Raw genomic sequence first — 14,990 nt, 5'->3', positions numbered from 1 at the left:
TACCTACCTGAAGGTAGAAGATAGGAGCAGTCAAAACATAGTGCGTAGTTGAACTATGGAATTCACTGCTACAAGATGTTGTGTTGGCCATCAATCTAGATGGCTTTAAAAAGGCATGAGGGAAATTCCTGGAGGAATCATAAAATTATAGAGTTAGAAGGTCCTCCAAGGGCCATCTAGTCCAATGCCCTGCAATGCAGGAATCTCTACTAAAGCATCCCTGATGGATGCCACCCAACCTCTGCTTTAAAACCACAAAGGAAGGAGTCCACCAACTCCCAAAAGGAGACCGTTCCACTGTTAGACAGCTCGTATTGTCAGAAAGTTCCTCCTGAGGTTTAGTTGGAATCTCCTTTCTGGTAACTTAATCCATTGGTTTGGGTCCTATCTTCTGAAGCAGAAGAAAACAAGCTTGCCCCATCCTCCACATGACAGCCCTTTAGATATTTGAAGATGACTATCATATCTCCTCTCAGTCTCCTCTTTCCCAGGCTAAACATACCCAGCTCCTTCAACAGTTCCTCATAAGGCTTGGTTTCCAGACCCCGTGATAATCTTGGTCACCCTCCTCTGCACAGGTTAGAAGCTGTCTTTTATTGAGTCAGACCACTAGTCCACTTTGCTCAGTATGAAGAGGCATCTAGCCAAGTGAGGTGGGGAAAGGGCCACTCCTTTGTCACTATAGTAACAGAGCTTACTCTATGAGATGCTGATGGGTACTTAGCTGAGTGGTACTTAGCTGAGTGGGATGCGGGTGGCACTGTGGGTTAAACCACAGAGCCTAGGGCTTGCCGATCAGAAGGTCGGCGGTTCGAATCCCTGCGACGGGGTGAGCTCCCGTTGCTCGGTCCCAGCTCCTGCCAACCTAGCAGCTCGAAAGCACATTAAAGTGAAAGTAGATAAATAGGTACCGCTCCGGCGGGAAGGTAAACGGCGTTTCCGTGCGCTGCTCTGGTTTGCCAGAAGCGGCTTAGTCATGCTGGCCACATGACCCGGAAGCTGTACGCCGGCTCCCTCGGCCAATAAAGCGAGATGAGCGCCGCAACCCCAGAGTCGGTCATGACTGGACCTAATGGTCAGGGGTCCCTTTACCTTTACTTAGCTGAGTGGATAAGGCCATGATCTTAACAAAGGAGCTGGTTTGACTGGTTCAGCAGGCTTCCTCTTATGGATCCTAACCTTATATACATTGGATCACAGGCCTAGATGGTACCCACAGATATCATCCAGACCAAACCCTAGAACCATAAAATTGTAGAATTAGAAGGGACCCCAAGGGCCATTTAGTCCAACCCCCTGCAATGCCCATGTGAGGATTGAACCCATGACCCTGGCATTATCAACAACACGCCAGCTAAGCTAACTGCCAAACCCACAACAATATTGTGAAATCTGGACAGGAATATGAGCTGCCACACCAGCCACCTAGTTCACCTTCCCCACTGTGATGAACTGTTTCTAAAGCCACATCTATATCTAACAATTAGCAGCAGAAAGTGTTGTGCAAATCTTTTGGAGTGAGGCATCTCTTTTTGGGCGGGTGATGCTAAGATACCGGTAATTCACCTCGGTTCTGACACGAAGGTCAGCATCCATTTCTGTGTTTCAACAGAGGACAGGCTGTAATTCCTTCACTCCCTTCCCTGGGCTGGGGGCCCAGTCCGCCTGCGCTTACTCCCAAGTAGACATGCCTCCCTCCACCCTTTCTCTGGCCCAGCAAAGGGGCCGGGATGATCAGGCACGGAGGCAGGAAGGAGGCAGGATCTGCTTTTTTTTTTGCAGAGGAAAGAGTTAACGCGGCAGAAACCTAACACCCGCTGGAGCCGTAGAGCCCAAACGCGGAGGGGAGAAAGGGGACGGGACGGGAGCCTCGCAGGCGGGCTGCGCCGGCGGTTTGAGTTTCGTCTGCCAACAACAAGCTATTAAAGACATGGGACTCCGGGCTGGCTTGGCTAGCAGAGGGGATCCAGTGTGCAGAGGGGACTGACCGGCAAGGCAGAGGAGCGGAAACTTTCAGGGATTTTGAAAGAAGGCGGCGGCGACGCGCCACTCTTCCAGGGTGAGCCTGCTGGTGGTCACGGGCTAGGTGTCCCGAGGGAGGGATCCAGGCAAAGAAGAACTCCTTGGCCTTCCGCCCCTTTGCAGCCCCCCGTTCCCTCCTCCGTGTCACTTTTGCGCGCGTGCGTGTGTATGCTTAGCTTGCAAAACTCCAGCCCGGACGCCCCTAATCAAACGCACATGCCTCGGCAGCAGCAGCTTTTGCCTTCCCCTCGCGCTCCAGCCGTGCCAGCCCCTCCGCCTCTTCTGCAAGGCTTGCATATTCCTGCTTCCACAGCCGCTCTGCAAACTTCCAAAGGGGTGGAGGGTCAAAAGAACACATGGATTATCTTCTTCTTCTTCTTCTTCTTCTTCTTCTTCTTCTTCTTCTTCTTCTTCTTCTTCTTCTTCTTTCAAATGCAAGGGGTGCTGCCTCACCAGAGGGCAGAAGTCAGCTGCCTTTTAGACAGTTTTCCGAAACGCACGCGAGGTAGGTCTTCACAGGCACGGTTTGCTAGAGCGGAAACGGAGCTCTTCTCTCCTTCCCCATCCCTAGCAGAAATAATATTTTTTTTATTTAAAAAAAAATGTGCAAATGCCCTGTCAAGCAACAAAACTTCCCTTTGAATGAGGGTTTTGGTTTTTGTTCTGGGTTTTTGTTTGTTTGTTTTGCTCCAGCTTTCCTTCCCATTTTGCAGATCACAAAACTGAGGCAGGCTATTATCTGGAGTTCTCAATTGCACACATGTGCAGACTGAAATTAAAGCATCCTTTCAGATGTTCGGTTAGGGTGGGCACTGCAGACAAACTGCCCCACCTAAAAATTGATAGGGGGAAGGGCTCATTGGTACAGCATCTCAGGGAGAGAGCACCTTTGTTGCATGCAGAAGGTCCCAGGTTCAGTCCTCTCAAGCATCTCCAGGTAGGCCTGGGAATGCCCCCTGCCTGAAACCCTGGAGAACTGCTGCCAGTCCATGTAGACAGAACTGAGCTAGATTGACAGATGGAACTGACTTGGTATAAGTCAGCTTCCTATGCTACTATGTTCATAAGATTTAAACACACACATACACACCAGACTTTTAACATTTCTAATACTACTGAGATTTCATTTTTAGAACAGGAAACTTTCTGGCAAGGAAGAAAGATCAGTTAACAATCTAAACTCTGCCTTCCTGACTGGATGAGCTGTGTTCATCCAAAATGCTCCCTGAATGGGAGGGATCTTTCAAGATCACTATAAATAATACTTATCTCAGTTAAGTCATCCTGGAGGGAAATATCCCCTTGTAATTACTGTGATGTCTGTAATCATGGCAGGGGGCTTAAGAATGGTGCTGAAAAGGGGTAACTTAAGAAAGTTATTATATAAGGAAGGTGTACATTAGCACATATTATTGTTTTCCCGCTTATGGTACCTTTCTAAAGGTAACATGATAAATTATAGGAACAAGACTAAATGTAATGTGGAAGGTCTGTTGATAAGATCTCTTTATGTCTTCTTTTTTGGTTAAAAGCAACTGCTGGAGGAGGGGGAATCTGGATTGCAGGGTGGCGAAGAGGGACTACCCTTCACACCCACAATCCACACCATTTTCCCATCTTAAATAAAGATGCGAACAAACAAAAAAGTGAAAGGGAGATACAGGAACAACACAGGTCCCTGTAGTTAATAACAATGCCTGATGGCAGCTGTAAATCAGAGAGACTTCACAGCAGGGAAAGTTAATCTCCTCCTCCTCCATTGCTGCAACCCCGATCCGAATCCCACTCCCATGGGTGCTTTTAACTGAAGATAAAGGACTCTGAGAAATCCAATCACAGATCTTCCACATCACATCCTGTTTGTCCCATACATAGCCTCTTGCCCTTATCAAGCTTTCCGTTGGCCAGTGAAGGAATTACTGGTTTTCAAGTTGTTTCTTTGATGCTCCTGGAGATGTATCACCTCTACCACATGTTCTGTGCAACCAATGGAGTGATCCTGTGCAGGTCTACTCAAAAGAAAAGGTCCATTGAGGACGTATGCAGAAGATTACGGCCCACAGGAGCTATTCATCATCTCTGAGTGCAGAAGGAACAACCGTGTCACTTGCTGCAAAGTAATTTACCATATGTGCAAACAGGAAATACCTAGAAAGAAGAGAGAGAGAGAGAGAGAATCGTCTTCACAGAGGTGCTATATCAATGCTTTCAGGTTTCAAAAACATGACTGACAACCTCTAATTACAAGAGAACAACACATTTGGTATTTTAAGGGGGCTTGAGAAGTTGGGTTGTATAAACTCTTACAGTGGCGGGGTGGTACTCAACTAAGTCTTTACTTAGAGTAGACTGAAATTAACAAACTTTTAAATTAGTCTACTCTGAGTAAAAACTTAGTTGAATACCACCCCTACACTGTAAGATATGGGTAGGCAAACTAAGGCCTGTGGGCCGGATCAGGCCCAATTGCCTTCTGGATCTGGCCTGCGGACAGTCCGGGAACCACTGCATGGATCGCCAGCATGCACGCTCTTTCCCTCTCCCTCCCTCTCCCTCACAGGGCAGCAGCGGCAGCGATGGCGCCGGCGCCTCCTCCCTCCCTCCTGGCTTCTCCCCGCCCTGCCTAGAGAAGGAAGGGAGCTGGGCTTTGTTGGTGCCAGCAGCAGCAGCACTTGAGCAGCTGCCATTTTAAGCAGGCCTTCTCCAGAGCCCTTTCGTGCGCCGCTCATTGTCCTGCCGCCACCGCCAGCCCCTGCCGCTCGCAAAACACAGGTAAGCAGCCATGGGGGCTCATGGTGCTCTTGCATCATTTCTTTTTTCAAAATATAGTCCAGCCCCTCACAAGGTCTGAGGTACAGTGGATCAGCCCCCTGCTGAAAAAGTTTGCTGACCCCTGCTGTAAGTGTTTATCCAACCCATCTCCTCAAACCCCCCAAAATATCAAGAATGTTCCCTCATGACTAGAGGCACTCAGCCATGTTTTTGAAACCTGAAAGGACTGATATAGCACCTCTCTGAAGAGGATTCGCTCTCGCTCTTCTTTCTTTCTGCTTGCTTGCTACCTTCTCCTTGCTTCTGAGGCATTTTTAGTCACAGAGAATCGTGGTCCAGAAACACCCTGTCCTTTCACATCCTCTCGATTTCAGTTGTCTTTGTGTTTCCTTCTCTTCTCTGCCAGGTCACTATGGAAACCATCCAAATGCAAGTACCTTTGGTCTTCCTTGTACTCCCACTATTTGTATTTGGGGCGCCCGCTGATGCGTCTGGCCCCCAAGAAGTCACCATCACCTCGAGCAGTTGCAAACGTTGCTGTGATTCCCTGAATGCACCTGGCTCCTCTGAGGCCAGTCCCGACAGAAACAGTCCCCACTCCTTGCCATATATTATTCCAGAGGTGCGTCCATATATCAACATTACCATTCTGAAGGGTAAGTGTATATTCAGCTGCTACTCCTCTCCCTTCATTCTTTCCTTCCAGCTTTACCTCAGTGCCTAAAATCATATTTTAAGCTTCCCAATGGGCTGGGGGATGTACTTGAATTTTGCCTGTTACTTTGTAAACTTCCGTGTGAAGTGTCGTTACTATATACAGTGGTACCTCGGGTTACATACACTTCAGGTTACATATGCTTCAGGTTACAGACTCCGCTAACCCAGAAATAGTACCTCGGGTTAAGAACTTTGCTTCAGGATGAGAACAGAAATCGTGCTCCAGCGGCGCGGCAGCAGCAGGAGGCCCCATTAGCTAAAGTGGTGCTTCAGGTTAAGAACAGTTTCAGGTTAAGAACAGACCTCCGGAACGAATTAAGTATGTAACCAGAGGTACCACTGTATACACTTGTGTGTATATAACATATATAGAAATGTAATTTGAGTGGTTAATGTGCAAAGCAACTGGCCATTGTGCACATTTACCAGGCCTCATGGAGAGCACATAATCCTTCCATGAAGAGGAAAATGTGTGCATTTCCTGGTCAATCAATGGGGCTTGTTGGGGATTATGCATGCTGGCCAGAGAATGTACAAAATCCAATCAAGATATGCACATTTTCCAATGTCTGTTGGCAATTAGGCATATTGACTATGAAAAGTGCACAATTTCCTCTTCATGAAAGGATTATGGGTAGAATTCAATGTCACACTAAGGCCATGTTCCCTCAGCCCAAGCTTTTCAGATTGCCAGATAAAACAATCTCCTCCACCCCTGCACAGTGTTCAGGGTGTGCATCTCCTGACCATCCAAAGCAGAACTGGGGAGGGTATGGAGGGAGGAAATGTTGGTGGGGGAAGCTAGTGGGATTCACTGCCCTGGCTTTCCTAAGTGCAGCAACCCAAATGAATCTGACGCTATGTGAACATTCTCCATAAGACCCGATGAATGTGCACAACGGTCAGTTGTTACACATATTAACCACTCAATTCACATTCCCCTGAATATGTACAATATGAGTGTGTGTGTGTGTGTGTGTGTGTGTGTGTGTGTATCTAAGCCCAGTACAAGCTTGTTTGTAACTAAAGTTGCCCATAAGTAACATTCCTCAATGCTGGGTAAGTTGCTCATCTGTCTGTAGCAGAACCATAAAAGTCCAAGGAATGGCTCCATTTGGTTAGAAAAGCCTGAAATCAGTTCAGGCCCAAGACCAAAAGTTATCCTCTTCAGGCCAAATGCAAAGCAGACAGAGGTTGCCAGCCTGCAACTAATTGAGGAAAGTCTGCCTAGTGGTAGCATATGTTTTACTTGGCTGCAGCCTCCTATCTCTGAGGGCTTCCAAAGACTCTCCTTCTCCAGTTGTCCTTGCATGTGGGACATAGCTGCTGCTTTTGCCCCGCCTTCCGTCACAGATCTTTCCCCACAGCCCACCTCCTTCGCTGGCAGCTGTGTCGTCCTTTTATCACGATGACTGCCAAGGATGCTGCAAAATGCATGGAAACACATTGTAAGAGAGGGTTCCAAGCCCACCAACGAAACCATGGGTAACCTAAGCCTTTGCTTTCTCTTTCTCTCTCTCCCGCCACAGGAGATAAAGGAGATCAAGGAGAACCTGGGATTCCTGGGAAATGGGGCAAAGAGGGGCCACCGGGTGAACGGGGAGCCCCGGGCCCAAAGGGCAGCAAGGGGCAGATGGGTGCCCCTGGAGATCCTTGCAAGCACCAGTACGCGGCCTTCTCGGTCGGCCGCAAGAAGGCGCTCCACAGCAGCGAAGGCTACCAGGCCTTGATCTTTGACACGGTCTTCGTGAACCTCTACAGCCACTTTGACATGTTCAAGGGCAAGTTCTACTGCTACGTGGCTGGCCTGTACTTCTTCAGCCTGAACGTCCACACCTGGAACTTCAAGGAGACCTACATGCACGTCATGCGGAATGACCAGGAGGAGGTCATCCTCTACGCCCAGCCCAGCGACCGCAGCATCATGCAGAGCCAAAGCCTGATGCTGGAGCTGCGGGAGAATGATGAGGTCTGGGTGCGCCTCTACAAGCGAGAGCGCGACAACGCCATCTACAGTGACAACGTGGACATCTACATCACCTTCAGCGGCTACCTGATCAAGCCCAGCCTTGAGTAGCTGCTTGCCTCTCAAGCACCTCCGCTGCCCTCCTAAGCATTACTGTAACACTGCCTGTAAGCTGCTGCAAATCATTCACAGAAGGACTGGAAGCATCCGAAGAATGCGGGGCCATTCGAGAAGACCATTTCACTAGAAAATTAAGATGGAAGAAGGGGAATGTTTTGCTGACCAATTCATAAGCCTGCTTGTTTTCAGACAAGATCGTGAGGTTAGAGCTGGGCTTTCTAGGTTATCTGAAATCTTCACACCTGCTACCCCAGACATTTCCCTCATGGGAATATTGGTGCATGGACTTGGAAAGTGGTCTTCCTTACCAGAATGCCCTAAGTGCTCTTGTTGTACATGAAGGACACAGTTGAATTGAGCAGTCTCAAGTGAGTGACATCTTCATATAAATTCCAAGCTAAACACACCCCGGCAGCCACTATTTTTGCACAATGAGTGCCCTTGGTGCAATGAGACCTTCCTCCCTCTTCTCCAAAATCTGGTTGGGAGGGTCAGGAGAACCCCCAAAAAAGCTTATGCAGAGAGGGGAGGCAATTCTGCCTGGCAAGTAGAAATGCTTTCTCTGATGGAGCAATTGCCATAGCTCGACTCTGAATCCCACCCATTGTGTGCATGCCATGCTCGTCTCTGAACAGGTTTTTAGCTCTGTAGGCTGAAATTTAGGTCTCTTCAGTAGGCTGTGCACACAAAGGTCAGAATCCAGCCCACAAATTGTGCATGAGATCAATGGGGCTTACACAACTGTGAACTGGATCGTAGCCTGTGATTTTAGAGCTTGTCAGCTGAACAGTCAAGGTTTAAAATAGGTGTGCAAAAGATACAGGGAAGTGTAAAGAAAGGAATGGTGCAATTACCTTTTCGTAAACTTCTGTTTGCCATTGCCGTGCAGGGACATTTGCACATATGGGGAATATGGGCCTAGACTGGTTTAACTTTGATGGTGCCTTAGGTGTTGAAGAAATAAGTCAGCTCAGGCTGGGGCAAACATCAAAGGAAAGAAGGCTTTTAGAGGGAACATTTTTTCTGATTCTCATAAGTGAGACCTGCACCTATGTACAGGCAATGATCATTTTGCGTGGGGGGTGCTTTCATGACCCCCTCATACACATTGACAGAGCCCACTCCACCCCATTATATCCCCACCCCCTTTTCCAGCCATTTCCAGGTTGCAGTGATGTGCATGTGCACAGTCATGCGTGCTTTAAAGCGCCGTTGCCTCTACTACACTGTAGAGTGCTTTTGTTCAAGATTCCAACTAGCCAGCCCTACCCACATTGAAGATACTCCATTCCATGCCCTTATTTCCTGCTTTTCCATCCCACCCCTTCCATCAGTTAGTCAGTATTCTGTGCCCATTGAGCATACCCAGTCCTTAGGATTTTTTCCTTTAAAAAATGCGTACCTGTGCAAACCTTGGGTCCCACCCCCACCCCACCCCGACTCTCTGTAGCTATCACTTTTTTGAGTATTGCTCTTTGCTATACATCATGATCCAAACAAAGATAATGAATTCACTATTAATAATATATAACACATTAATCCTGGGTTGATTTAAAAAAATTAAAGTCATATTGCAGGCAGTGGCACAGCACTGACTAGCTCCTATTCCTGCAGGCAATTCATCAGGAAGCAGTCTGGGATAGAGCAGGGAATGGGTAGCTGTCCATCATAGGAAAGAGACCATAGCTCAGTAGTAGAAAGCCCCAGGTTCAGTTCCCCATGTCTACCTAAAAGTATCTTAAGTAGCAGAGCTGGAGACACCTTGTCTGAATCCTTGGGAAGCTGCTGTCCTGGATTAGTCAGTCCTGGACTAGATGGACTAACAGTCTGACTCGAGAGAAGAAAGCTTTAATGTTCTTCATCAGAAGAAGGAGTAGCAGATGATTTCTCTATTCACCTTGTACTACCATTTGGGCACGGTAGGTGGTTAGCCCCCCCCCCCCCCCCGTTCCTTGTCTTATGCATATCCAGCAAGCTGCAGCCAGTTTAGAAGGTAGCTAAAGCAACAACCCTTTTCCACCCACTGGCAAGCTACTTTCACTCATCCAGAACGCTGCTCCTCCTATTATATAGGGATGATGTTGCTGATCACCCTCACAGGGATTTTGCCAGGATTGCAGATAGCGCTGGGCAATATCTGGTTTTCAACATCATGATATGTCACCAGCTAAACACAATGTCTGAAATAAGGTTGGAGCTATGTACAGGCATTGGCTGGCTTCACGGTTTTTCCTGCATTGTAAATTTCATATAGCACACACAAACACATCATGATTCATGATATATTGCCAGGTCAAAACTTATGAAACCGATATCACAATATTGGTATCAATCCAGTTTTGGACAATATATTGATAAATCGCCCAGCCCTAACTGCAGAGGTACTTTGTGTAAAGCACTCTGAAGTTTCTAAAGGGCTATGTAGTTGGCATATGGCTGTGTGCAATGTTTAGCTGCAACTTTTTATGCACAAGCTGTGAATCTGCACATGCCCCACCAAGCGTACTCGCTGCCTCTCCCACTGCCATGTGGCCAAGTGTGCAGAGACAGCAGATAGGAAAGCAGAGCTCTCCTTCCAAGTTGACAGGTCTCTCAGGGGGCAAAGGGCTATGTGGGGGCAGACATTTTTGCTTTGACCCCCATGGAGAGCCCTGCAGAGCAAGGTTATGAGAAAGAGTCAGGAAAGGGGGCTTTCTTCAGATGGGGAAGTCCGGGACTGACTGGACAAGGAACCAAATTCCTCCTCTCTGCAAGGCATAAACGGAGAAACCAGCTGTTGTATATTTGCAACGCGTGGCGTCCCTGTGTCTCTCTAGGGAATAGCAGGAATTTCTAGCACTGAATCGCTTCCAGACCTGAGCTCTGAATTCCTCGAGCCTCTGCTTCCATTCCAATGTCAGCAGAGCTCTCAAATGTTCCTACCGAGAAGTTCTGCGTTTAAAGTCAATAAGGCAAAGTGTGTGGTGTGTCGGTGTTTACTGCTTGCTTTTTGGTGCAAGAGGCTTCTGACTTTTAAAGAAGCTCCTTTGGTGCTAAACCAGGATCCTGGAGATTAATTGGTGCTTAATGAGAGATATATTGCAGACATAGTGGACTGTGGAATTTATGGTGCTTTATAGAGAACCCAAATCCCCCAACCAGATTTCTTGTGTGTGTGTATATTTTCCTAAATATTAAAACTTCTTTATTGCACTTTGAGATGGTTTTTCTCCTTTTGTTCCCACCCTGTTTCTCTGTGAAGCAGCTATGACACTGTGTTGTGCAAGAGCCACGTTACATCCTTTCTACTTCTGCTCTGCAGGATCTGTCAAGATTTTAGCTGCTTAAGAATTGAACGTTTTGTTTCTTTGCAAAAGAGGGGCATTTCTAAAAAGAGGGGAGACCCGGTATAGAGGTATGGCTGGAGGACTGGAACTGGGGGGAAGCTGTAGCTCAGAAGTAGAGTATCTGCTTCCTACACAGGATGTCCCGGGTTCAAGTCTCAACACCTCCAGGTGGGGCAGGGAATGGCCCTTACCTGAAACCCTTGTGAGCTGACAGCCCTGAGTACATGGAGCAATGCTCTGACTCTGCTTCCTGTGTTCTTATGAACATGGGAAACCTCAGGCTCTGTTGCTCAACAGGAACATGAGCTCAACAGTTGACTTTGGGCAAGATACTGCCTTTCAGTCTTACTTGCCTACAGATGTAGTGCAGCTAGAAAGCTGCTCCTTGGAGGAAGTGCAGGATAACAGTACATAACATGAAAGCTAACTTAGGAGTAGCCCCATTCATCTCATTGGGATTATCTTCTGGGTAACCATGCATAGGCAGCTGTATGTTTCAGAATGTCTGGGACTGTTTACTTTGGAGAAAGGGCAGATAAGAGGTGACATGATAGAAGTTTTATCAAATTATTTATGGGATGGAGAATGTGGATCAAGACAAGTTTTTCTCCCTCCTAGCCCTAGAACTCTTGAACAACCAATGAAGCGGAAGGTTGGAAGATTCAGACAGTACTTCTTAATGCATCACAGTCTTAAAATATGGAACTTGCTCCTGCAGGAGATGTGATGGACCACCAACCAAGATGGCTTTGAAAGACAAATCCATGATGGCTATGCTTTGCCTGCATACTTGAAGGCAGCAATGCTTTTGAATGCCAGTTGCTGTGAACTGCAGGAGGAGAGAGTGGTCTTGTGTTTGAATCCTGCTTGCGGGTTTCCCACAGGCATCTGGTTGGCCATTTTGAGAGCAGGATGCTGGACTCGATGGACCATGGGCCTGATCCAGCAGGGCTCTTCTTGAATCCCATAAACTAATCAGATGTTTGGCATAGCTTCCAACTCCACATGGTCTCGGCTTAGAAAAGATAACATCTCATGTCACACAGCCACAACAAATGCCACACTGCCAAATACTCTACAACTGCCACCTTCACCACAGCACATTTTGATTCTTATCAGTAATAAGGCAGAAGGCAAAACATTTAGCTTCTAGACTTCAGTATCTCTGGTGCTAGTCACCTGATAAATATCTGGTTTTAGTGGTTAACTGCATCCTTCCAGGATCCAAAGCACACCTAACAATCATATCACAACAGCAACAACAACAACTGGCTGATAGGTGAGGCCAGGCTGGTTTTCCCCATGCCCTGATGTTGTGCCTCGGAAGCAGAGGGTGCAGTTTCCCAGTGGCCCTTGCTGCCCTGCTTGGTGGGAGAGGCCAGAGGATGCCTCCCTTTGGTTCTGCAGTCCTGGGACAACTGGCTGTTGGACCAGAATTTTCTTCCTTGCGGAAAGAGGGGAAGCAAACTCACTTTAGAGAGATATAATGCATGCATGCAGAACTGCGTGCCTTGTGTGGTTAAACTCTAGAATTTGGGTTTCCAGAACACAGAATTTGAGTCTTTGTTTTAGTGTGAATAGTTTGCCTCTGAACTGAAGACTATTGCCCTGGTCCCCGCTGTGTGACATCAGGTCAGGAGTCACTAATACTGCTCCACCTCTCACTCTCCTTCTCGGAATGTTAACTTGGAATTAATGACCTTCACAAAACTCAACCTGCAGGGGTCACTAGAGAAGTACTGGAAAAGAGGAGTGCAAAGCCACTTGATTGACACTTTGGCCCTATAACTAACACTTAATGAAGCTGGAAATAAGAGTCTCATGGAAGAACAGGAACCTTTTTCTAATTGGCTAGGAACAGCAGTATTTCCTTCTGGAATTTTTTTGTATGTCCATTTTGTTTTAGGAACTGGAAGTAGAGAAAAAACACACGCACAACATCTCCAGATTGACTTTTACAAGCTTTGAAAATGATTACATGAGAAGAACTGTGGGGTTTGATTCAAGGGCATGTGGAAAGGGAAGGTTTGAGGCATCACGTTCATGGCTGTGGGTGAAGGGCTTGGACAAGCTGCAGAAATAAAACAAGTCAGATTGAATTGGTTTTGCTCAAGGGATCAAGGATAACACACAAAGGTCTTTCTGAATTTCTTTTCAGGGGTGCTGAGTGTTTTTAAATATCTCCAAAATAATGTGACAGAAAGTGGAAGGACAACTGAAATATCCTATATTCCCTCAGACCCAGCTCATGTAAACAGAGGAGACTGTAAACCTGTTTCTAGACTGTACTACTTTTAGATATAGGGACTCCCTATCAAAAATAATAATAAAATCCCTTCATGTGGAAAACTCTTGTCAGGCTTATGGCTTCCAGCTTCACCTTCTCTCTGACATGCCATTTTCTCTGTGTATAAATATTTCCCCCTCTCAATACCAGTTCCTGGGGCTACAAGGAAGCAGTGGGCTGCTGCACTCAGGTCCTGCTTGTGGACTTTCCATGGGCATGTGGCTTGATCACTGCAAGAACAGGATGTTGGACTAAATGGGTCTTTGATTTAACTCAGCAGGGCTTTTCTTATATTCTTAAGTAAGCCTCAAGAGGGGGACATGGTAGAGATGTATAAAATTGTATGTGAGGAGAAAGCGGGAAGAGATAATTTTTTTCTCCCTCATAACACTGGAGCTCAGGAACATCCACAAAACTGAATGTTGGAATATTCAGGACAGACATAATAAAGTTCTTCTTCGCACTGTGCCTTGTTAAACTATGGGATTCACTTCCATGAGAGATAGTGGTAGCGGCCAACTTGTATGGCTTTAAATGTCATGAAAGTTAAGACCATCCTTGGCTACCAGCCATGGTGCCTAGGTTCTGCTTCTGCTGCTGGACTCAGATTGCCTCTGAATGCACTTCCGGGTTGGCGCCATCGCCGAATGGCGGACTCCCTCCGAGCTCCGGAGGGAGTCTGCTCGGCAGGGGCTGGGTCCTACCACGCCGGCGACGCGGGGACCCTCAAAAACCACGGGCACGGAGCCCGTGGACATGGGGACTCGGCTGGCACCGCTAGCGCCCTCCCGACTCGTGAAGGAGCCTTTTTAAAGGCTTCGGATCGGGTGCCGGGGAGTGGCGTGGTGCTTTGAGTCCATTGCTTCCCCTGCCGAGCGCAGCCGCATGCCATTCGACGGAGAGCGCTGACTTCTGCCATTGGAAATTCGGACTATCAACAACAACCCGTGAGTAATTGGGAAACCGGGTACAAAAGGAGAAAAAAAGAAATTTTTTTCGGATTCGGCACGAGCGGGGGGGATCTAAAAAGGAAGTCAGTCCCCCCCCCCGATTGTAAACATTCTAAAACAAGGACTGGGTAACCAAGATCGAAAGAGAAGTTTATTGCTGACAAAATTCATTAATTCCACGATGGGAAATTACAAGAATTGTGCTGGAGGAGAAGAGTGGAGGGTGAGAGGGAAAATGCAACCCCCCCTGGGAACCGGGGCGATTCGTAGAGCCTGGCGAAGAGAGACGGAGACTTTGACAGCTGTCAAAGTAGCTGTCAAAGTTGGAGAATATAAAGAGGACTTTGTTACAAGGACTTTGCTGGCTAATTCTGTTACAATTTGACACAATATGGATATAAACTGTCGGAAAATAAGGAACAACAATTTGACTTTTGGATTAGAGGATATAAAGTTACTACAATCCCCCTAGAGGGGTTTCGGGACATTACAAGTGGTCGTACGTGGAAAATCACTCTGGGATTCGCACAGGACTTATCTTCTGGGAAAGCTGCAAAACTGACATAGTATTTTGTCTACAGAGGTGTTTACATTAAAAGGAGACAATAGAATTTTCTATTGAAGAAAGGAAGGGACTGGACGTAAGTTTTTGTTCCTGAACAACAAACCTCTGTAGAGATACCAGATTTCGGAATAAGAACGTTTTAGCAGCTGAACAAGACAAGAAACCTGAGAAAGTAAGGAATAAAAAGAACAAAGGACTAACTACGACACGGAAAGAACAATGGGAGGAGCAGCAAAGACCAAGGAAATTAAAGGCCTCTATTAGA

The 14,990-nt window shown here is 47.1% G+C and overlaps 1 protein-coding gene across 2 annotated transcripts; it reads left to right on the top strand.

The window, feature by feature from the left end:
• Positions 1–1,821: 1,821 nt before the first annotated feature.
• Positions 1,822–10,595, top strand: C1QTNF6 (C1q and TNF related 6). 2 transcript variants are annotated; one of them, XM_080971113.1, is made up of 3 exons: positions 1,822–2,059; positions 5,201–5,450; positions 7,041–10,595. In XM_080971113.1, the coding sequence occupies exons 2-3, from the start codon at positions 5,207–5,209 to the stop codon at positions 7,586–7,588; spliced, it is 792 nt and encodes a 263-aa protein (XP_080827239.1). In that variant the 5' UTR covers positions 1,822–2,059; positions 5,201–5,206; the 3' UTR covers positions 7,589–10,595. The 2 variants fall into 2 exon arrangements, with proteins under 2 accessions (XP_080827239.1, XP_080827240.1); XM_080971114.1 differs by lacking the exon at positions 1,822–2,059 and adding an exon at positions 2,099–2,527.
• Positions 10,596–14,990: the final 4,395 nt, after the last annotated feature.

This window comes from Podarcis pityusensis (genome assembly GCF_964106645.2).
Source record: "Podarcis pityusensis genome assembly, chromosome: 10".
NCBI lineage: Eukaryota > Metazoa > Chordata > Lepidosauria > Squamata > Lacertidae > Podarcis > Podarcis pityusensis.
Note: the sequence above shows the minus strand (reverse complement) of the source record. Positions and strands in the feature narration are given on the sequence as shown.